Source organism: Clinocottus analis, unplaced genomic scaffold (assembly GCF_023055335.1).
Source record: "Clinocottus analis isolate CAN_PGR_092001 unplaced genomic scaffold, fCliAna1.0.p SCAF_7, whole genome shotgun sequence".
Taxonomy (NCBI): Eukaryota; Metazoa; Chordata; class Actinopteri; order Perciformes; family Cottidae; genus Clinocottus; species Clinocottus analis.
Window position 1 is genome coordinate 13,348,446 of NW_027176229.1, and position 22,021 is coordinate 13,370,466.

General features: G+C 41.3%; 5 protein-coding genes across 19 annotated transcripts in view; 3 read left to right on the top strand and 2 right to left on the bottom strand.

Annotated features, from left to right (window-relative positions):
- rtkna (rhotekin a) overlaps positions 1-2,776 on the top strand; it is a 51,322-nt gene extending 48,546 nt beyond the window's left edge. For 4 of the 5 annotated variants that reach the window (XM_068566503.1, XM_068566502.1, XM_068566504.1 and 1 more), the window contains exon 11: positions 398-2,776. In XM_068566503.1, the coding sequence (XP_068422604.1) occupies positions 398-1,113 (716 nt within the window). In that variant the 3' untranslated portion in view covers positions 1,114-2,776. The remainder of the gene's footprint in view (positions 1-397) is intronic. The other variant, XM_068566506.1, reaches the window with a different exon arrangement.
- Positions 2,777-2,876: 100 nt separating this feature from the next.
- On the bottom strand, positions 2,877-6,234 carry mblac2 (metallo-beta-lactamase domain containing 2). The gene is made up of 3 exons (XM_068566352.1): positions 5,682-6,234; positions 4,313-4,527; positions 2,877-3,844 (listed from the first exon to the last, which is right to left on the bottom strand). Exons 1-3 carry the CDS (start codon positions 6,121-6,123, stop codon positions 3,671-3,673), a joined length of 831 nt encoding a protein of 276 aa, XP_068422453.1. The 5' UTR covers positions 6,124-6,234; the 3' UTR covers positions 2,877-3,670.
- A 158-nt stretch (positions 6,235-6,392) lies between these two features.
- Positions 6,393-9,960, top strand: polr3g (polymerase (RNA) III (DNA directed) polypeptide G). Of its 4 annotated transcripts, none has more exons than XM_068566769.1 (8): positions 6,393-6,632; positions 6,799-6,930; positions 8,231-8,360; positions 8,759-8,824; positions 8,911-8,970; positions 9,051-9,115; positions 9,283-9,402; positions 9,521-9,960. In XM_068566769.1, exons 2-8 carry the CDS (start codon positions 6,820-6,822, stop codon positions 9,608-9,610), a joined length of 642 nt encoding a protein of 213 aa, XP_068422870.1. In that variant the 5' UTR covers positions 6,393-6,632; positions 6,799-6,819; the 3' UTR covers positions 9,611-9,960. The 4 variants fall into 4 exon arrangements, with proteins under 4 accessions (XP_068422870.1, XP_068422871.1, XP_068422872.1 ...); XM_068566770.1 differs by having other exon boundaries at positions 6,393-6,527; XM_068566771.1 differs by having other exon boundaries at positions 6,415-6,478.
- Positions 9,821-13,705, bottom strand: lysmd3 (LysM, putative peptidoglycan-binding, domain containing 3). 8 transcript variants are annotated; one of them, XM_068566765.1, is made up of 4 exons: positions 13,601-13,705; positions 13,011-13,167; positions 11,655-11,930; positions 9,821-11,425 (listed from the first exon to the last, which is right to left on the bottom strand). In XM_068566765.1, exons 3-4 carry the CDS (start codon positions 11,919-11,921, stop codon positions 10,724-10,726), a joined length of 969 nt encoding a protein of 322 aa, XP_068422866.1. In that variant the 5' UTR covers positions 11,922-11,930; positions 13,011-13,167; positions 13,601-13,705; the 3' UTR covers positions 9,821-10,723. The 8 variants fall into 8 exon arrangements, with proteins under 8 accessions (XP_068422866.1, XP_068422861.1, XP_068422864.1 ...); XM_068566760.1 differs by having other exon boundaries at positions 11,655-11,935; XM_068566763.1 differs by lacking the exon at positions 13,601-13,705 and adding an exon at positions 12,611-12,665 and having other exon boundaries at positions 11,655-11,935; positions 12,910-13,026.
- Positions 13,706-13,846: 141 nt separating this feature from the next.
- Positions 13,847-22,021, top strand: part of adgrv1 (adhesion G protein-coupled receptor V1) — a 95,956-nt gene continuing 87,781 nt past the window's right edge. Inside the window, exon 1 of the mRNA XM_068604771.1 lies at positions 13,847-14,182. The gene's annotated coding sequence lies outside the window, so the exon portion shown is untranslated. The remainder of the gene's footprint in view (positions 14,183-22,021) is intronic.

Below are 22,021 nucleotides of genomic sequence, written 5' to 3' on the forward strand. Positions count from 1 at the left end.
ACTACAAATCCAGGATCAAAACATTACAGAACAAGATGTTTTTGTTTCATGATCCTTCATCATAGTGAATGAAAACAAAAACAATACATTTGTTTATTTTTTCATTATTTTGCTTAACTCTACAATGCATTGCCAGACATGCAATCAAGTTTGATTGCAATATTTTCATATGAATTTAAGAATACATTTCAAAGCAACTTTATATAAATAATCCAAATGTTTCATTAATCTTGCATGAAAACCTCCTAATCCCTCCCTAAAAAAACAAAAACATATTAAGAAACAACTGTATTACCGGTTAATGTTGCAAATGGAAAGAACTTCCAGTTTATATAAAACCAGGCTCTCGCCTGATACCCAGCCATATAATGAAAGTTTTGCTGCATCTCTCCTGCAGTTATTGAGTCATCCAATGACCTCAGCAGCACTGTGTCAGAAATCCTGGCTCGGAGAATGCAGGAGCTTGAGCTCCGCAGCCAGCTGGGAACCTCCCCCACCTGGATGTCTGTGTTTGAGGAGAACAACCCCAAATGCGCTGGCCGCCCCCGTCCCTGTGCTTCTCGCCTCTCTGGCCACAGCCCCTGCATACCTCACCGACTGCCCCGGAGCCCCTTGAGCCCTCACCGCTGCCCACAGCTGAGTCTGCTGTCCTCAGATGCAAGCCTGACCTCTGACAGCGACAGCCATTGCAGCACCAGTCCCTGCTCTCATCGCCATGGCTGGCCCGAGCCTTCTTCAAACTTCCCTCACTTGTCATCTTCCCCTTCCCGCCTGAGGCCACGCACTCTGTCGCTGGATGCTAAGCTGAGCACCATTCGAGGGAGGGTGTATGGAGGAGGAGGGACTCTGCAGTGTTCCTGCCAGCCACCTCCCTCCTCGCTGCTCGTCCCATTCCCCGTCTCCTCCCGTTCACCTCTGTCACAGCGCAGCACACAGACCACGCTCTCTTGCTCCAGCTCCACTTCCAGCAACAGCTCCAGCAACAGTGAGGGCAGCCACAGCCTTGAGTCATCAGAGGGAGCTCCCTTCTCAAGGCCCTCCCCGGCTCGACGCAGCCTCAGGAACCTCAAAGCCAGACTTGATCCTCGCAACTGGCTCCAAAGCCAGGTGTGAACTTGTCCGCCTGACAGACATTTTACACTGGCCTAAAGCCAACAGTTAAAAGTTTAAACCATGGTTTACCTGGCTTAACATACATGTGAATCAAGCTAAGGCACTCAGCTAGGCTACATGCAGAGCCCTGAGGAGAATAAGCTGCCTCTACTGCCTTCCCGTGGAGGACGGATCATGAAAGACCCTCCTGGGGCAAACTGGAATGTCTTCTAACACAAAGGACAGGTGACAATCACTGCAGGGAACTGCACTTTGCTGGGTTGCCACAATTTTGAAGATGGTCCAATACTAAATGGGAGGTACTCTGCTTGCTTTGAGAAATAATTATGGTCATACTGCTTGGGAGAAAGTGATACTAAGAGCAAAGGACTTGCTCTAATAAACAAGTTACACTGGGCCCACTTTCTGTCCTTGGACTCTAATTCTGAAACGTGTTTTGTTTTGACCTTATTAGCCATCCTGGCTGCTTAAACAATGTTTCAAAATCATAGATATTAATGCACTAGCAGTATGTTGACTGGATGTTTCCTATCTGTATTTTATAGATAAAGGTTTGCAGTGGCTATGCTATGAAAGCCAGTGAGCATGTGGAAAGATGAACATAAGGTATAATCGGTCAGAAGTTTTAAAATGTTAGGAGTATTAAGTGTGCAAGTCAAGGTTGGAGTCTGTACTGACTACTGTGTCTACTTCAGTGTATGCACCAAATTATTCATACAACAGATGATCTTTGTGGTTCTCCTAAAATTACTATGCACCATTTTATTTGTTTTTGCACATGGCTTGACTTAAAGTTAAAATGTTGAACTACTTGATATCACTTCAACAATGAATGGTAGGATTTTAACTTTATGCAAGTGCTCATACATACTGTACTGTGATCTCTTCTGGATAAACGTCTGTCCCCATGGTCTTAACTTTCACACTGATCTTCACACTGACATCGCCAGAAGTAGGTCATATATTCTACACACAACAAAACCTTGAATAAGCTGAAATTAACTTAAGTTTAAGTATTGTTCAAAAGTAAGTCATATAATTCTGCTAAACTGCAGTATTGTGGGATTCACTTACGATTCCCATTTCCTGATTTTGAGCAAGAGCAAGAATAAAATGGTGTATGTACACTGCCATGTATTTATTTAATTATGTAAGTTAATGCCATTTAGACAACTCTTAACAGCAGTTAATTTTTGTCGCAAGAAAACAATCATCTAACTCAAATCTAGATGAGTCCGTGTCTGTCAAGGCAGTAACCTCTTCTACTCAGTTTGTATCGTTTACTGTGGATTTTACTTGGGTAACAGTTTCCTTCTTGGGGCGCAGAACTTGGGCGATTTGACTAAGATTTAAAACTGTCAAATAGTTTAAAAAACATTTGTGACTGTAAATTTGTTTTTAACAAATAAACCTCTCTTTGTCTTCTGTTACATTATTGATTTTGTTATAAATGCAGCTATATTGAAACCTGATTATTGTAATGTTAACAGATGATGTGCAGATCTGTAACAGTTACATATAAATAACATTGAATGTTATAACCTTGTAAGTTTATCATGTTAGCAGGCTTTGTGTTCTGCATGTACAGCGTCCTCAAAGGCAAACATAAAATGAGAAATGTGAAAATCTCATGTTTAAATAATATAACATTAATTATAATAAATGTTTTATCAATACACAAATGACTCTTTTTCTTTCACAAGTTCTTTTCTACATGAAATAATAATAATATTTCAAGTTTTATTAATCTTAATCTTATGCATCTTAAAATATGATCGAATACATCTCTTACTTAAATTGAAACTGTAGCACCGCATATAGGAGTTTTAACAGATCAAACATGCAGTTTTTACTGTGAAGGCTGAGGGAAAGTTCCTTCCTTTTTCCCCACGTACAGTCTTTCCTGCAGTAAATGCTCTGCACTTTGAGCATATGATGGATCATATTATATCCAATTCTGTTCCTCTCTTTCTCTTTCCAGCAAATAAATCCCAGGGGAATCCATCTCGCTTGAACAACTGAAGTGCAGTTGTCTATCTTAGTCGATACATGAGGAAAGGCAGGTAGAACAGAGGCTTTATTGTCAACGTTTCGGTCCCAAAGCCTTAGATGTGTCAATAGTACAAAGCACTGTTACAAACGTGGGAGGTAGTCGACACTGAGCATTGTAAAATGCATAGAGAAATACTATGGCCATGCTGACTCTGTTTGCAGTGCAGAGTTGTATCGTCGTTGTGCTATTATAATTTTACAACTGCTTAAAGTATAAAAATTATACACAATCATATTGAACCCAACAAATATATTTGAAATAGTATAGAACAGAAAAACACTATAAATACTTTATATTATATGCTTCATATTATGTGGATTATTGACTTATGTCACCCAATTGTGGCATTTTCCAGAAGGTTTGGCAATTATATGTCAGTTGGATTACATAAGTAAATGAACAATGTTACATCAAGTTACAGATAAATGAGGGGCGTGTCCCCTCCATATTTAAACATCTTTCTTTGTTCACTTGTGCTTCCTTCAGCTCCATGATCCCCTCACATTAGCAAGCGCTGCGTGGGTTGAATGCCCGGAGCGCCACACCAGCCAGAGTACCCCAGGCAAATGTGGAGAACTTTGCTGGGCACGTCCCAGCTCTGCTGATATATGTGGTTGCAATCCGGTGAAGCTGCTTCGCACCAAAGGTGTTGTAGTGTCCTGGGAGGACTTGGTCAACCTGTTTAATGAAATTATACATTTTGTAACACTTGTGATGTACAGGACATGATACATGAATTCCTAATCAATTTGCTGGGTACCAATATGTATCCATAGGTACATGGCACATAGCTCTGATTTAAGGATGAATTTATAACAAATTCTAGTATATTTTTTGACATGGATATTATTACTAATTATCTTTTCCATAGGACACTTAATGTTGTGTGGTAGCAACAGCTACCACACAACATTAAGTCTCATTAGTATACAAAAACTGTTGTTTAACTGTCTCAGAATAAAAGTTACCTAAATGTACACACAATGGACATCTACAAAAAATATGATGCTCTTTTCATTATGAACCTAATATTTTGTAGACAATGGGATTAGATATATTGTGCATCAAAGATCAATTAATCTGACCCAAAATGTTGGTACTATGAGCTGAAATGGTAAGCTACCCTCAAGTGTGTTTTAGTGGTACCTGTTCGCTGTCCACTAGCCCCACCAGGCGCTCACAACTGCTGATGTAGTCACTGACGCGGCTGTAGGGCAGCCAGTCAATCATGGCACCATCGTACACTACATCTCCACTGAAGAGCAACTTATTGTCACGGTCGTGGAGACAGATGCTGCCCCGAGAGTGGCCAGGCATGTGAAGCACTGTCAGCTGTCTGTCACCCAGGTTGATGACATCACCTAGAGAGAGATAGTATTGGGTTTTCAAAATCATCCTGCATATAAACACACAACATAACTTGTAACTTCAAGGTATGCATTCAACTACAAGGCTTACATCCAAACTAAATGCATATGTTCCTAATGATTTGGCTGTATTATATTTGTGTTTATTTCATGTCATATTACTGATGTGCAGAGTCAAAGACATGGAGCAAATCATTGATTTGGTCCAGAACTGATATGAGTGGACATTGTGACAGAAGGGTGAAATGGAATCACAGCGCCGCTCGGAGACAGCAGAGCAATTCAGTGCATTTGATAATGCAATAAAGACAGACAAGGTTCAGGTCAAAACTCCAACAAAAACAAAGCTGCTAATCCCCAAAAAGACTACTGTTTATTGTATTAGTTAATTGATTTGGTGTGTATCTGCGAATAGTACTGTGGGTGATGTCTAAATCAATACTGTGAGCTTATTAATACACTATGGGGGAAGCCTTCCATAAACTGCGACATTGCTGCATTTTCTTCTCATCTTTTTCTTGGACGTAACAGTGTGATCAGCACACTGGTTGAAAATAGAGCTGCCCTGCACAAAACAAAAAACGAATAAAGAATATGCAAAGCAGTTGCAAACACAACATGTCTTCTTGTCACATATTGTCTTACATTACCAACACAGATTGCCTATTAAAAAAAAGTTGACAAATGAGCCAGACCAATGCTATGTAATAAAACATTTACTCCTGTACAAGTGCTACACCTGACCTCATATTGAACTTCTGTCTTAGAAATACAACATCCTTTGTGACATGAGCGTTGAGCACCATCCATTAAAAATGTTGTAAGCGCTACTCAAGACCTCATATTGTACCGCTCCATTACATGTGTTAGATGCCTCTATAATGTATAGGAATGTGTGTCTGCATTCATCTAATACGTCATTTTTGGTCTTATGCCAAATGCATTGTGCGGGTAAATCCTCCTGTCGGGTGCATACTGCATAATGTGCAATATATTGAGTATAGGCGCACCCATTAAATGTGTTCTAATGGTATCGACCATGATGCTTATCCCTAAGCAAATACGTTTAGACCATATCACCTGGCCTTTGATGCATATCCACTCCTCTTCAATAAATCAGATCTGCAAAGGCTGCATCTCCTACCTACCCTCCTGCAGGATGTGTGTGGGCTGCACAGCCTTGACTTTGTAGTTTCTTGCCCTCCATCCTGGACTGGGAGCCTCGACTATCTCCCTGTCGCTGAGCCAGGTGGCCGTCTCGAAGTTGTCTCCGTTGGCCAAGGCATCGACCTCGGCGCTGTGGACGCCCACCTGTTGGAATTGATGAAGCCCACCCGAGTGGTCGAAGTGGGCGTGGGTGGCGATGGCCAGCAGCGGGTTTTTCTTCTGCGGATCTTTGCCGAGCAACCCCTGGCCGTCGATGTAGTCAGGTAAGCTCCTCAAACCCAGACCAGTGTCTATCACCACGTCCTGGTGTGAGCCGCGGAGCAGCCAGATGTTGGCCCGGTTCTCTGACTGGTAAAATCGCTCCTGGATCCAGAAGAGTCCTTCTCCGAGCGATTTGTGAGCGTACCAGTCGGCTGCAGACATCCCAGTTCATGCACTTGTCGAGGTAACCTGCTGCGGGTATTGTGATGGCAAGTGATTTCTCGGCGGAAATGTGCAACTAGCTAGATGTGGTATGTGTTTGTGACCGTGACTGCCGACACACCCTTGTCGGAGGAGAGCGTGCTCATTGGAAGATCAGCTAACTGACGACAATATAAAGCGCGCTACTCTATTGGCTGTAAATAAACCACGCCCCTTGTACGTCAGGCAGAGGCGGGGCGAGGGAAGTGACTTTACGCCTGAGTGTAGCATGTGTGCGTTTGTATCCACGCGCTCTCATTGTTAAGCCGTCCAAAGCTTCATTAGATTCAGCTGCAGACTTTGACTTCAATAATACGTATGTGCCGAACAACAGATACAACTAAGTAGCTGAATGTTTATGCCAAGTAAGATCGAAAAGTAAAACCATAGAGACTTAGTAAAGGCTAAATGTCAGAAAATAGCCCTGACTTTAGTCGCCACGTTAGGACTAATTTACTAACAGTCACATAGTGAGTATAACAACGTATTAAGTGTGTTAATGAGCATGTTGTGTGTCAAAGTTGACCAGCGGTTCATAGTAGGCAAAGCCATGGTACAGGCGGTGGAAGCTGTAGTGCCATGTTTCGACACGTGTTTGATAGTGAGTAGACTGACGGCATGTGCACTCTGCGGCAGGTACAGAAGAGGCTTGCAGCCATGGCAGGCAAAGGTCGTGGAATAGGTGCCTTTACCTTCAACGTCGAGGCTCTGGGCATCGGCAGGGGCAGCATGCCAGAAGCCAGGGTGGGGCCCAACCCGCTGTTTCCAGTAAGTACCGACACACACACACACACACACACACACACACACACACACACACACATTCAGAGATACCAGGATGATCACATTGCAGTGTGTTCAAAGTACTTCTAAGCCCTGAAAGCGTTTTATAGCACGACATTTAGGGATGGTGCAATTTAACGTAAGATGTATGCATGGCATTTCAAAAGGAGACTTGTAAAAAGAAAACAATCTATTACTCATTGTGTTTAAACCACAGTACAAGCTATGAAAACTGTTCTATTTTGCACACGTGAAATGTGAAATAGTATTTGTCATTGTCAAGGTAACAATAGACAAGCTAACTAAGTTGCTCATATGTTTTTTTTCTGCATGATGCAGCAAATAGAGGGTCATAGAACAGAAATGACTTTTGTGCACCAATTGACTCGTCTTCCTTATACTTTCTCTACATTCTGCTAAATATTCTCTTGCATTTAAGTGCTCTTCAAGGATATATTACCCAGCTCACTACGCATATGACAGCTTTATTGTATTTTGCACAGGCCTGAGTGGATTGCCATACAGGCCTACTGGGTCCAGGCCTAGAGGTGAAACAGCTCATGCCCCAAAGCAAAACCTTAGATAAAGTTGCTGGTATAACTTTACATTTCTTGACACGAAGTCAAAGGGTTTAGTCAATAACTTCAATAACAGAGCTCCAAAAATCCTTCTGCTAAACTGAAGGAATAGGCTAAACATTCACTTTGAAGATTTCACAAGAAAGAAACCATGATACATTTTAGGTAGGCGTTCATCCCGATATGTCTATCTATAGGACTTTAGAGTGGCTGAGTACTGTTTGCAATATTATGTCATTGCCTGGGGGCCCATTGTTTTATAATTTGTCCATGGGCCCAGACACCAAGCATTACCAAACAATTTACCACAAACCGGAAGCTTTTGAGGCCCCCGGGGGTCAGTTTGGCATATTAGCCTTTGACATCAGTTGAAGCTGGTTAGGCTGAAGGATTTTTTTGTCACATAAGAATTGGAGTGCATGTGTAGTAAAATTATAATAAATTGTAATAACATGATCTGTTGATTTTTAAGCAGCGCACTTCAGTACTTGGGCTGCTTCTTAATAGTCCTCATATGTCCTCACTGTAATTATAGGACCTATTTGGTACTATTATACTGAACATAACTTTACTGTAGTTGTACTAAACCTGTACATGTACATATATTTAAAATCTGCTCTATGTAAAAAAAAAAAAATTACCTGTGACAAAGTAACATAACTGTCATGCATTGGTATTATCGCCCTTCACTATCCATTCTCCTCCAGAACACAGACTTTAAGCCGGTGCCACTGAAAGCTGGCGAGGATGAGGACTACATGCTGGCCTTAAAACAGGAGATGAGGGGAACGATGCAACGGCTACCACACAACATTAAGTCTCATTCCAATAAAGCAGGTGAAGAGGAGAGTAGTGCCTTAGAAACTTGATCATCTGATGCTATGACAAGACAATTGGCTGCTGTGAGGGAAGATAATGCAGCACTTAGGAACTGAGACATTTCATTAGGGTCATATCTGGGAAAAGGAGAGAGGCGTGTTTATTGCAGAATATTGAGTTACAGCTGCTGCCTCATCTAGCAGTTTTAATACTTATGTGGTATCCTTAGTATCTTTTAGAGTTCCCTTATTCAGCAAAGAGCTAAATATACAGTATATCTATAACAAGTATTAGATTCAGTTTTCTGTACATCCTGTCCTAAATATTGTTGAATGCATCATTTAGGTGCCTTCTACTTTCAAAATAACATGTATATCATTATACCGAAGTAGAACGTTCTTGTTTACGTAAAACAGAAGTGGAGAGATACACTGAGAGATACCTGAAGCAAAGACTACTAGAAGATGATGATTGGAGTCCAGGTATATGCATGACATACTGCCATTTGATTACAGCTAATTTAGAAAATAATAGGAAACTAATGGAAATACTATCCTTGATATTTTAGACTGGAACCTCCTTCCAAAAGAATTGAAGCCCCAAAAGAAAAAAACATGTGCTAAACCAGGTATATGAAATCCATGATGTATGTAATGCCATTATATTTGATTTCTTTAAGAATAAAGACCAAATGCCCAAATCCAACAGACACAAAGAAGAAAACTGTGAAGATATCACGCAAAGATGCAGAAGAAATGCTGGTTAAATTAGACGTAAGCTTTTCGTCACTTGTTTGTTCTGTTTTAAGCTACTGAGCATAACATCTACTATACTTTTTGTCTTGGTGATTTATATATGTACTTGGCAAGAACAAGGTATCTCCTTCTGAGCTAGCAAACATGTTATTAAAAATAATTGAATATTAATGACAATATTTCAGAACCTGGTTAAGAATGATGAAGGAAACCCTGAAAAATCTGATGATGAAACCGAAAAGAAAACTGGGAATGAGGAGGAAGAAATTGAAGAGGAGGCATACGAAGAAGAGGACGTTGAAGAGGTTAAATTGCAAATCACGACCTGAAATCTTTCTTGGCAAATTTCACACAGAACTAATGTGGTCTATATGTAAGAAGCGTTAGTTAATTTTTTGATTTCATCTTTTTCTTTCTTTGTAGGAAAACGACTACATTGACAGCTATTTTGACAATGGCGAAGACTTTGGTGCAGTTAGTGATGACAATGCGGATGGCGAAGGAACATACTGAGAAAGTGTCGACAATGCAAACTCTTCGTTGAAGTTAACAATCATTATGGGATTGTCTCTATAGGTTAAATATTGTATATATTTTGCATTCCAAATAGTGTTTAGCAGAGTGAGAGTTTGTTTGTTTTATTGTGAGTACGCTCTTGAGGGGCAGGCTTGCCTCTTAAAGACATGTAAATAAGAAATGCTAAACTGTGCACCATGGCAATAATTTATTCAAAATAGATTTATTTATTTTACAGCCTGTGGCACATTTCCACCGGTTGAAAGGCACATACTGTCAAAACATGTAATGCTTTTTCATAAAGTATCAAGTGAAAACGGGACACAATAAAAGAGGTATATAACCAAGTCTAAAATCTCACATAATTACAAAAATGAGTTGTTGTGGGAATAATGTGCATTTCCCAATTTCCTCACTATGCTTTGAAATAGTTCTCTAGATTCAAGCTAAAAGTAAGAAACATTCAAGCACCGTTTATGGATATTAAGAAACGCAATTTGACTGGTACCTCTCAATACTGATAGTGTAAGTATCTTAAGTGTTGAAATAAAATAATTATATATTAAACTCAATGGCAGCAATCACACTTTGCCAGGAAATAGAAAAATACAATTTCCAACATGGCAAAAAAATGCATTTGCACCAAAGTAAAAACTGCATATAAGCCAAATCCACAGAAATATGATTTACTGCCATTGCTGAATAAACAAAAGGTTAGCGTTTGTCTGTCTGTCTCCCTGGATATAGTTTGTGTGTAGCTTGCTGAGAATGAAGCATCATAGATAACTAAAACATTACCTGAAGTCTATTGGCTACACCGATGATAACTCAAATGTATAGAGACTATTCGAAAATGTTCGGCAAAGCTAAATGTTTTCAGCCCATTAAAGCATGTAACTGTTAATGGACAGACAAGGAATGACAGTGGACACACCCTTATTCCTAGCTTCTCAACCATATAAAAATGAATGTCCCCACTACAAAGTGACGGCCCGATTCAGACAGATTGCATTGATGTATCAAGTGTAAAAAACTACTTAATGGGATCATTCACCTAGTTTTATTAGGTCTGAGTTGGGTAACACATTTTTATGTAAAGTTATAATCCCTTTATGTTTTCTCATGTTCTCTGTGTTGACTGTCTCTTGCTTTGTCCACGTGTCCCTGTGGATCCCCATTAACCACATTATTGTCATCATTGTGTCCAGCCCCTGCCTTGTGGTCTTCAACAGGGAGGTCTAAATTATTGCCTTGGGTAGGTCCATGAGGTCTGTTGCCATGAGCTTGTGTAGGAATGCCATGATGGCTGACATCAGCTTTCACAAGAACCTCATAGTACAGCAGATAAAACACAGGTGTGACAATGCCAACAACCAGCATAATGGCCACAGCCGTCCACCATCTCATGCCCCAGTCTGCACCATAATAAGGGTCCTTTCTTTGTACCGGTTTATACTCCACTTCTCCGAGTAGCGGCTGCTGTAAGGTTAAGGAGGACACAACCTCATTCAGACTGCTCCGAGACGGACCTGTAGATTTCACCAGCCTCTCAATGTCTTTGTCTTTCTCCATGAGAAATCCTTCCACACTGTCGGTGGAAGAGGACGAGTCGGTGGAGGACTCAAAGGGAAGGGAGGTTATAGATGATATCTGGTTGAGGCGCTTGGCAGCTGAGGGAGAGGCAGATTTGAGAGGTCCCGTGCTGTGAGTCTCAGTGAGGACACTAAAGCGCCTCACAGGAATCTTGACCGACCGCAGGGCAAAGAAGTCCTGCTCTGTCAAGAGATTGTTGGCACGCTTTATATCGGCCACCTAACAAACACACAGAAAAAATAAAGAATTATAAAAACAGACCTGCCCAACACTATTTAGCAGACTAATCAGTACATTAATTCATATAAAAGGAATGGCAATCATTGTTCGTGTTAAGGGCCAACACATGTTTGTGTATCTAACAAAAAGAAAGTCTACTTCACAATGAAAAAAAAATGGTTTAGTGGGTACTCTTCAAGAAGATTAAGAAAGAAAGACACAAACATACTGAGCAATGGTACTGCAGGGCAATGCTGTTCAGGGTGTCACCCTCCTGGATATCTCTGGTCAGGTAGATAATATCATCCATCCTCTCTCTGGAGGTGCTTCTCTTTAGCCTCTCTCTGCCACGTGGCCGCAGCTCATAGCTCTCACCATCCTCCTCTGACAGGTCATTCTCTGAGCCATTGTTTCCAAACAGATAAGCGTGACCACCATTGGCTGGCTGCACCATGGTGGCTGACTGGAACCCATAGTGTTGGCTTATACTGGACATTTTTCTTCACTGTACTGGGAAGAGCAGAGACAAGATTAAGTACACAACTGTTATTCTAAAGGAAGTTAAAAAAAAAGGAAAACTTGCCTGAATTAATTAGTTCCTCATTAAGTCACACCAAATTCTCATTTGAGTGAATAGCTTAAAATAAGGTCTATGTTGTAAAAAAAAAAAAAGTTCATGGCAGGTACACAAGCACACATGCTTCTGACAACTGGACTTACGAGGCATCAAGACTTTGGCTAAACATGCAGGGGACTATGATGTAATTGTTTACCAGTTTCAACTGTTCAAGGGAAAGGAGCCATCATGTTAATGTCCTCTCTTTTTGCAACATATGTCTACTTCGTTCAGCACTATAACCAAGAAAACATTACTGTCAAATATGATATATCGACAGATAACGTTAACTAACGTTAGCTACTGCTATAGCAGCAGTGATGCAAGTGTAATGAGCACAACAGATTATAGTCTAGCTAGATAACGTACGTACTTTAGACGTGAGGTAATGTTAGTCAAGTTGGCAGCTGGCAATCGAAAGCGCTGCCTTTAGACACAATCGAGAAGTATATTATTTATCGACTACACAGTAGAGTGAATCTTACAATTGTTACTGTGGTTCAAATACCATCTTGGCAAATATTTAATGAAGAAATTGGGTATTACATAGAACATAGCAAATGCTACACCTCAGTCTCTCGCTTCACTGAAGATATTGTCGTCCAGCAGGAATAACGACGTGACCTTAGAAACACAAAGCAATGTCTTAAATGAACGGCCGCGTTGGTCTTGTGCTGATAAGACTGAAATGTGCAGCTCACATCCACAAACTGAGAGCCATATGCACAGGCTAACGTCAAGCTAGTGCTAACTAGCGTCCACCTTATGTTATGTGACTAGTACCGCTAACGGTTTTACATTTCTATCGGTCAATTGTCACAGTTGATGAATGGCACACGATAATGACGTCGTCAACAATAACCTTTACCTGAGATATGTGAACAACGATCAATCAGTTGACCTGGATAATATCCATACTTCTACGAGATTATCTCCCGGTCTCACCTTGGTTTTCGCTTAGTTCCCTACCTGCTAGCTACTGTTGAACCGCTCACGCCACGTCAACAAAACGTTTACGTGTTGACGTCACTAACAGTAGAGGCCTGGATTTTAACCACGAGATGGCGCTGCAGGTCAGGCTGGTAGTTGCTAGGAGTGTCAGTCATGGGAACCAACGGACTTGCAACTGTTGAATTTAAGTTATTGTCATCATAGTCAGACATTTATATTCACATCCGTATCCAACTAAGATAATTTCCTTAACTAATTGTGACGTTAATTCAAATGCAACACGTGCGCCAATGCTATGTACCTTAAACTCAACTAATGTTCGCTTATACAATTCACATTTTCATTAAAATTACTAAAAAAAAATTACGCCTTAGGCTGATGTACATTTTTATCAATGCCAATTTTAAATTAGAGTAAGTGACATTAGCACCGTTTCTCTTAGCATTCAATGCTAGTCTGGGACATATTTAGCATGATAATGACAGCTAAACAACATGATGGGCATGATGAGCAAGGATGCAGGAGATGCATTTCGCTTATACTATTCTTGCGTTTGGGCTAGTTATGTCATTTTTTCATATGTTTAAGTGACTTATAAAGAAACAAACCTTTGCAGAGTTCATGTTGAGTGACGGACAGAAGGGAAGACCAGCCCTAACAGGGCAGTTCCTCGGTGCGCCTTATGCCTGTTCGGGCCACGTGATGGCGCTGTCCACCACCGTACTGAGCGAGAGACAAATGAGATTAAAACATCTTGTCTCATTAGGCAGCGACCAGGAGACGAGCTGGAATCCCCGAGTAGCTGCAAACTAATCTTTCCGTGGGATCAGTGAGTTGTGTGAGTGTGTGTACAGCAGTGGTAGCTCTCACGTGGCTGGAGGGGTTCACAGAGAGAGAGAGAGGGAGAGAGAGAGAGAGCAAGAGAGGAGAAGATCCCAAACAGACCGGGCAACATCTCCGTCTCTGTTATTTCGCTCCAGTCCCGTTAGATGACACACACGCTTCACCCCCATGCAGTTCACCGGGATCCCCGAGCCGCCGAAGGAACACATCGAGTTCAGTAGCAGTCATCGGATGGTGTGTGAGAAGAGAAGGAGCTAAAGACTCTGAGAGGACTCATCGATGTTATCATCAGCGTTCAACACATCATAGTAATTCATCTTGGACAGAGAATCCAAGGAAGGTGTCAGGTAAGTTGGAATGATCCATCGTACGTCTCTTTTTAAACGTGCTAGTGTTTGGCATTGTGAGTTCAGGCTAATAGTGCGGATATGTGGCTACCAGCAAAACTTTGCTGGGAGATTTCATAGAGATACTTGGGTGCAATATATCGCTTTGTGACACATGGTTACACCGTCTCCGGGACAATGCAGACGTCTCCGATTTATTTTTCAGTCAGCCAGTCAGTAATGATTGGTCGGTCACTCAATGCGTTGTAGTGGCGTATTTATAGTGCAGAGAATAAAAGAAACAAATGAGTATAGCGATACTCATCATCCATTATACCAGACAGCTCAAGCAGGCATATTGTATAACACTATAACTAAACGATTAAAAGTGGTTGGCCGCTGCTAATTTCTTTTTGCACTGTGCCAAAAATCTCCCTTGGAGCAGCTAATAAAATTGAAAAGCCTAAATATTGATTCAGCGCAATCAGTAAATGAATGGCCGGGCAGCCCATTGAGGACGGAGACAAACGCTTCCATGGTTACATCCAGGATCTCCAGTGTGATTACTGCGCTTTGTGTGGGTTTCTCTCCCACTGAAATAAAACAACAATTCAAGGGGGAACTGCCACACATGGTGAGCTGGAGACCCTCTCATAAAGGCTCCGTTGACTAATCTATAGGCTTACTCGGGCAATAAGTAATCTTGGCACACTTAAAGTTGCGCACATGTGCTACTGTTAAATCAATGAGTGCCGCTCGTATCCTCATTGTGCTGCAGCTGCGTATTTTACGCAGATGTGCAGGCTCCATAGTTTACACCAGTTGATAGGGTGGGGTTTTTCTTTTTTTTTGAATAATTGAATATTTCCACCTTATCTCTAATTGCTTTGACATGATGTCATCTTGGTGCGTCCCCTGCAAATCTCTTTTGTTGCCTCCTCTGTGGTGCCTCAGCTCTGTTAAATCCTTTTTTTTTTCTCACTGGGGAGGAAGGGAGGGAGCTGCTTCTGTATCCATTCAGCACTTACACCTGCTCCTCCTTATAGCGCCAGCCTTCCCTGTGAAATGTTTCTGGTCTACATCTTTGTCTAACATGGTGACATTATTGGATCAGTTGAGCAGTTGCCCCTCTTGGCTTGTAAAGAAGCAAAACAACTTGCCATGACATTTTCATATTTTATCCCCCCTCAAACCTAAAATCTCTATTTCCATCATCCCAAACCCGGTGGCCACAGTCAGTCGTTTTGGTTGTTGTAGATTTAGATACTCGAAGATCCACACTTGCTCTGAGCTCAATTCTTTTGTTTGTCAGTGTTTATGTCATCGCCTGGCAGGGGTCAGCCCCCAGTCGCCTGTGTGAGGGTCTGAATGTGATTCACTGGGCGGAAACTGTTTTACTGCCTGCCTCTCTCTAGTTCTGTCTCACCCCTCTAATGGCTTTGCACTACAAAAGGGGACAGTGCCATAAACAGATTGATGATAAGGTGTTGAAGTATTGCACATTGCAGACAGAATGAGATTGATGCTTGCTGGGAATGAGAAGCCTTGCCTTCCCAGTGTGTTAGAATACAGGGATATAGTCGAAGATTGCACCGTTTCAATGCTGCCTTGCAACAGGCTGTGCCTGCCTCCGCTGATTTGTGCTCCATCGATCAATGTTGGGGGCAAGAGGTGTAAAGAATGTCTGTAAGTGTTCTGTGAATGACGATCATGTTCAACATTGAATTGAAACATTGCATGACGTTATAGATACTTTATTTAGATAATATGCTATTTTCTGTGATTGAAAGTAGTTCTACTTCTATTATTTTGAAACAGAAGTTAATTGGTTGCATTCTTACATGTTTTCTGCAGCTTATAACATCATTTTTAATAATCACATTAAGCTTCTTCCTCAGTGAGAACAGGGTCGCCTATAAAGGACAATGTTCACATTTAGGCAATGCAGCACGTTATAACTACATACTGCAAAAGGTTACTTTGCCTCAGTGAGTGTTCTACATTTACATTTTTCATGATGTGAGATGAGAAAACCAGCAGACTACACTTACTCTTATTGATTATGGTCTAGTTTTCATTTCCACACCTTAAGAGGATAAAATGTTGCACCAACATTCCACTTTTCTCTCAAATGATCCTTTCCCTCAGATGTACCAAGCAGCAGAACAATTCATAATGCTTTGTGCAAGACAGATGTATACCTTTAACATCAAACCATCTTCACTGTGCTGTGAGCTGGGCTCACTGAATGTTTATTTGAGTGTATGAACTGGGGGAAGTCAACATTTTTGAAACACTAGACACAAAGAAGAAATTGCAAATGCAGGTACATATCTGAAGTAAGTGATCTTTACCACTGTCAAATAATTGAAAATATTTAGTTTTAGTGCTTTAGTTGTTTAACTTGTGTGCCAACATTTAGAAAACCCTGATAAAGCTGATTTTAGATTTAGTGAGTTGAGAAACTCAGGTCATAAATACATTGTTTAATGTTCGTCAGGATTTTAATTGTTTCATAAAATAAATTGACAGTTCATGCTTACTCACAGGAGACAATATCATGTTTTAGTAGTCGTTGTTCTTGGAGCTGATGGACAGGAAAATAGTGGCCCTCAGTGATGGCCAACAATCCCGAGGTATTTTCAGTGGGCCTTACCAACCGCATATTACATGGTGAGAGGATGCTAGTATTGTCCCTGCAGCAAAACCTCGGCCATGACCTTGCTGTCAGCTCTCATAATTGTCCTCTAACACACACACACACACACACACACACACACACACACACACACACACACACACACACACACACACACACACACACACACACACTCTCATTGTTATATCTTGAACTCTGTAGGGGCGATGAGGAGCCCTCCCACAGCTGCCCAGCATTTCTATTCAAGTAATAAACTTGAACTCTGACCTCCTGTGATGTTAGTAAAGCCGGTGGCCTCAGAAAGGTTAGCATAGACCTGCTGTAATGAGTATAGGATATCACATTACTAGTTTCTCTATTGGGTTAAACCAATTTAAATATATTTTGATTAATCTATAACATTCATTAAATGTATTATATGTTTGTTATATGTTCATCAAGTTCATGGTAATTGCATATATCCAGTTAAACTAAAGCAGCTATGTTTCAGCGCAACTTGCAAACAGCATGGAAAATCAGCAGGAAGCACAGAGCAACATCCCTTTCTCAAATGTCAAAACATAGTGAAATGTAAAAGAACATTTAGGAAGGCTGTTTCCTCTGGTTCACATTAGCTTGGCGAGACACTCTAGTTTGTACAAATTAGATTGAGTTTCGTGGACTGTTGAAAGCAGGAATTCTCCTTTCTTAATTTTTTGATCATTGAATGATTTATTATTCTGAAACCTGCTCTGCAGCCTTATTTGATCAATGAACACGCTGTTTGGTTGCTCTTCACTGATCCCATTCTTTGAATGTGCAGATCCCCACACGGGTCCTTCTCTAATAAATCCCCATGACTTCACCTCGCCAAAATGTTTTTGGGAGAGCCACGTGGAATACATCCCATAATGGCCCCTGCTTCTTGTCCTAATTTAGACTGGTCAGGTTGGTCACACTTCATGTTCGACTGGAAGGACATCTTGGCTATCCATCCCTACCCTTCCCTTCTTTGTTAGTACCGCCATTGCCTTTCACCAGGGTCTTTGTGTGAGTGTGAGTAAGAGAGAGAGAGAGAGAGAGAGAGAGAGAGAGAGAGAGAGAGAGAGAGAGAGAGAGAGAGAGAGAGAGAGAGAGAGAGAGAGGAGGGTCTCCTATTGCCTCTGCCCATTAAAACAAAAACCTGTTGATGTAGGTCACTGACTCTGAGATCAATCTTTAAAAATCCTTAGTCCACACCATTACCCTTCCTTATGTATTTGTGTCTTACCGATTTTGTAATATTACACACACACACACACACACACACACACACACACACACACACACACACTCATCTCCGCTGCACCCATCTGCCCCGTCCCTTGCACCAGCCCCTCTTTCTTTTCTCTGTTTATCTCTCACTTCACTCATTGTACTGTAGTTGTTTCTGACAGAGGACGTCCTGGGGGTGGTTGATCTGAGCATGGCTGAGAGGTGACAGGGTGCGTTTATTGTTGTAAAAAGAGGTATTCATCCATTGGCTCTGGTTGCGTCTTAATATAGATTATAGCTTCATGGGTGAAACATATCAACAGTTCAGGATCAATTGATGAGAAGTAGTCTTTCATTGTATGATCTGTGAAGCACCGCAGAACATTTTTTTTCTTATTGATTAGATGGAAATGTCATTTAACGCAAGATAAGATAACTTAAATGTTGTGTTTATGTCAGTGCATAATATGCTTCAAACACATGTTGTGTTTTTTCCAATGTCTAACGCTCTCACATTCAGAGCTGCATAACAAACAGTACTGTTCTGAATCAGTTGGACCGACAACACGCTTAATGACCAGTTAGATGTAAGCAATGTGCAGCACAACAGTACTTATTATGTTTCTGTATGATAATTAGGATATGTTGACCACACTTGTTCAGGGATTTGCTTCCTCCTCAATCCTGCCATCTGGTCTTTAGTTTTCCAAAGCTGCAAAGGTCTGAAAGAAGGGCTTTCCCGCACCTACTGTACCAAGGATGTGTGTGCTGATAAAGTAGAGCCAAGACAAAAGAAGGGTCTGAATAGGATGGTTTGGATTCTGTTGGATGGGAGGCCAGCATGCCAAAAAGTGGGAAAACAAACAAATAGAGGAATGTGACAATTTTTTAAAATGCACAAGTGAACAAAAGCCTTCTCCTTGAAATTGTGTGCTGGTCAGTGAATCGTAAAGTCCCACTTCTTCCCCCGTTCTCTGTTTTGGAAACTCTTTTGAAATGCAATTAGCATTTCATCCAGGCCCAACTAGTTATATGCAATGAAGTAATACCCTTTCTAATTTGGCCCTTTGGTGTGCGAGGCTGTGGAGAGCACAACCTTGTTTAATCCCCGGAAAGTGCTATTCTGTCTGCCTCCATCATTCTGTGTCGTACAGGCTAATCAGTCAGCCAATGCTCGAACTGGAAAACACTTGAAATTGCTCATGCACTGGTTCCTACTCAATTGGAACCACTTTTATTTTTCTATATTCCGTACTTCCCACTAAGAAGAAGAAAAAAAGTATTGTTTTTAGTTAGGGATGCGAGATGCCATTGGCTCAACTTAAGAGCAGCCGACCACGGCCCTGGGGACAATACCTCAGGAAAACTCTCCCTCTCTCTGTTTCTTTTTTTCACAGTAAAATGCACACTTGATTGGCAGCCTCTTGCCCCTGAAGGAGAAATGTCTGGTTGAAAAGTATTGTCTGACAATAGCTGGAAGGCTGACCTCATGCGTTTTTTGTTCTTTAGAGAATTCAAGTGTTTTTTTGTCCCCCTTGTGAGGAATGGTATAATTTGGCTGCAATTCAGCACATTGCCATCCTCATTTCCCCTCAAATATTTCTCCCGCTCTTGTTGAATGAAATGGTAGGTTTTCTGTTTTTCTCCTTTAAGATGAATATAATTCTGTTTCCAAAATAAGCCAAGTGAGTAACACCGAGTTTTTTTGTCAGATTTAATGATGTATGTTTTAGCTCTACCCGCCTATTAAGTTTCTTAATTTCTTATCCCCAACTTCTTTGTATGGCGAGAACATTCACTAATCTAAAAATACTAGGGCAGAAACTACATGTGAAGTGCAATTATGGGCTTGTGAGTTGACCGGGTATGGCAGCCGTGGCTGCGCTGGGCTGAGAACGGACGGTGGGTGGTTTCTGTGGTCAGGCCCGAGACACATTGGGCTGGTGGCATCGCTTAGCGTGAAGTGGAGCTCAAACAGAAAACAATCCAATAAACAGAGCAGATGAGGCACCATGGTTTTCGGCCAAACATGTACACTTATTATGCAAACTGAACTAATACAACAGCCTGTCTATGAAAAGAGACTTAGATTTGAAGAGTTAGAAGAGCCAAAAATGCTATAGTGTTTCATAACATTATAGCATTTTTAGTTCTTTTTAGTTCATTTGATTTGCTTTATTTACAGTTTTTTTTTTTCGATTGCTAAACGACAGCGGGCACAACTGGAGTCACATGTGCAAAACTCTAACTACAGTCTGCACAGCAGCAGGTCATGGGGACCAAACTCTAGTTCATTTTTCATTGCTTGAACACGGTTTTCAAAACTCTCCACACGTATTGCATGACTTTAACCACAACCTGCACAACACTGTGGATTTACAGCACTTTGTTCAAATGCTAACACACTGCTGTCAAAACTGTGAACCACACATTCAAAAAGGAATAGATTTCAGCCTTGTGCCTTTCAAACACTGCTGATTGCAATTTCAGCCGAAAGGCTAAGCAGGTGTCTTGTTTTAGACTTGTTAGTGAACACACACACACACACACACACACAGTGCAGTGTTTGGCTGCACTGAACGTGTTTTGAGCCATGTGTTAAGAGTTGTGTTGCTTGGAATGAGTTTTGCAGGTGACGTGAACTGTTTAGCTCAGGTGACTGTTGGTAGTGCAGACTGTAGTTAGAGTTTTGCACATGTGACTCCAGTTGTGCCCACTGTTGTTTAGCAATCGAAAAAAACAACAACTGTAATTTGTGTTTAAGGTATCAATGGCTTTACAATAATTTTTCATATTTAGTCTGAATAATACCTGGCCATTCGACCATGAGGCACTTCTATTTTTAATTGTTTAAATCCCCAAAGAATTGGCTTAGCAGTCACAACATACATTTCATATGAAGACAGATTGATATACACAAAGGCAGGTCCCCCTCCTTTTGTATGCTTTTCTGCCAACCACACCATCTGCCTCAGTGTTGCTGTTTACTCATTTGTTTATCTCAGTCAGTATCAGTCAAACTGATTATTTGCTCGGTTAGTTTGTAGCGTGAATTTCTCCTGAGTCACACAAACATTCAAGGATCACTGTTATATTAGCTGAGGTTAATGACAGACTAGTTTCTTTATGTGGCCACACTGACTCCAGATCACCAACCAGAGATGTAAGATTGATGAATAAGATCCCAATGAAGGCCTCCCAGCGTCAGACAACTGGAGATCACGTTCTGTGTGTGTGTGTGTGTGCGTGTGTGTGTGTGTGTGTGTGTGTGTGTGTGTGTGTGTGTGTGCTTGTGTGTGTGTGTGTGTGTGTGTATACGGGTGTGCGGGTGACTAACTGCCAGATATAACCACAAGCTCCTCACCAAGGGCGTTACAGGACCAGGGAAGACTCTGGGCAAGAACTGACTGTTATCACACACACCCTCCACCAAAAAGGAAGTAAGAGTATTGCCTCCCCTTTTAAAGCTTCCAATACAAAGTGTTCTTAGTGAAATAACAAGGATAAAAGCAAAGTCCTTGGCTATGATTACACAGTAGAGTATATTTTTTAGTTAACAAAGATAAGTTTAAATCTCTCACTATAAAACAGGACTGCCTGTGACAGCTTGCATGATTACATCCTTATGTCAACAGCCACGGTTACCTGACTAACCACAGATGGCACATGGCACGTGCTATATGGGGAATCTTGCAGTGTCACACTTACTATCATCCTCTGACTGTTAAGTTTTAGGCCTGCAGTGAATAATTGATGCTAAAGATTGCGACACAGAGACTTCTGTCAGTAGAAACCCTAGAGGCATCAGCAGCGTGCACTGACCCCAGGAGCAGCCCTGCAACCAGATACTACCTCAGCACCTCTGACAGGGATATCCAATAGATCAGTGTGTGTGTGTGTGTGTGTGTGTGTGTGTGTGTGTGTGTGTGTGTGTGTGCGTGCGTGTGCGTGTGCGTGTGCTGTGTCTG

Coding starts and splice junctions, on each gene's coding strand:
- lysmd3 (XM_068566765.1), bottom strand. CDS start 11,921: ATGTCCAGTATAAGCCAACACTATGGGTTCCAGTCAGCCACCATGGTG. Junction 11,426..11,654: donor CCCTGCAGTACCATTGCTCA/GTATGTTTGTGT, acceptor TGTGTTTGTTAG/GTGGCCGATATAAAGCGTGC.
- polr3g (XM_068566769.1), top strand. CDS start 6,820: ATGGCAGGCAAAGGTCGTGGAATAGGTGCCTTTACCTTCAACGTCGAG. Junction 6,931..8,230: donor GGCCCAACCCGCTGTTTCCA/GTAAGTACCGAC, acceptor ATTCTCCTCCAG/AACACAGACTTTAAGCCGGT. Junction 9,403..9,520: donor AAGAAGAGGACGTTGAAGAG/GTTAAATTGCAA, acceptor CTTTCTTTGTAG/GAAAACGACTACATTGACAG.
- mblac2 (XM_068566352.1), bottom strand. CDS start 6,123: ATGTCTGCAGCCGACTGGTACGCTCACAAATCGCTCGGAGAAGGACTC. Junction 4,528..5,681: donor CACACACATCCTGCAGGAGG/GTAGGTAGGAGA, acceptor ATCTCTCTCTAG/GTGATGTCATCAACCTGGGT. Junction 3,845..4,312: donor GGCTAGTGGACAGCGAACAG/GTACCACTAAAA, acceptor TTCATTAAACAG/GTTGACCAAGTCCTCCCAGG.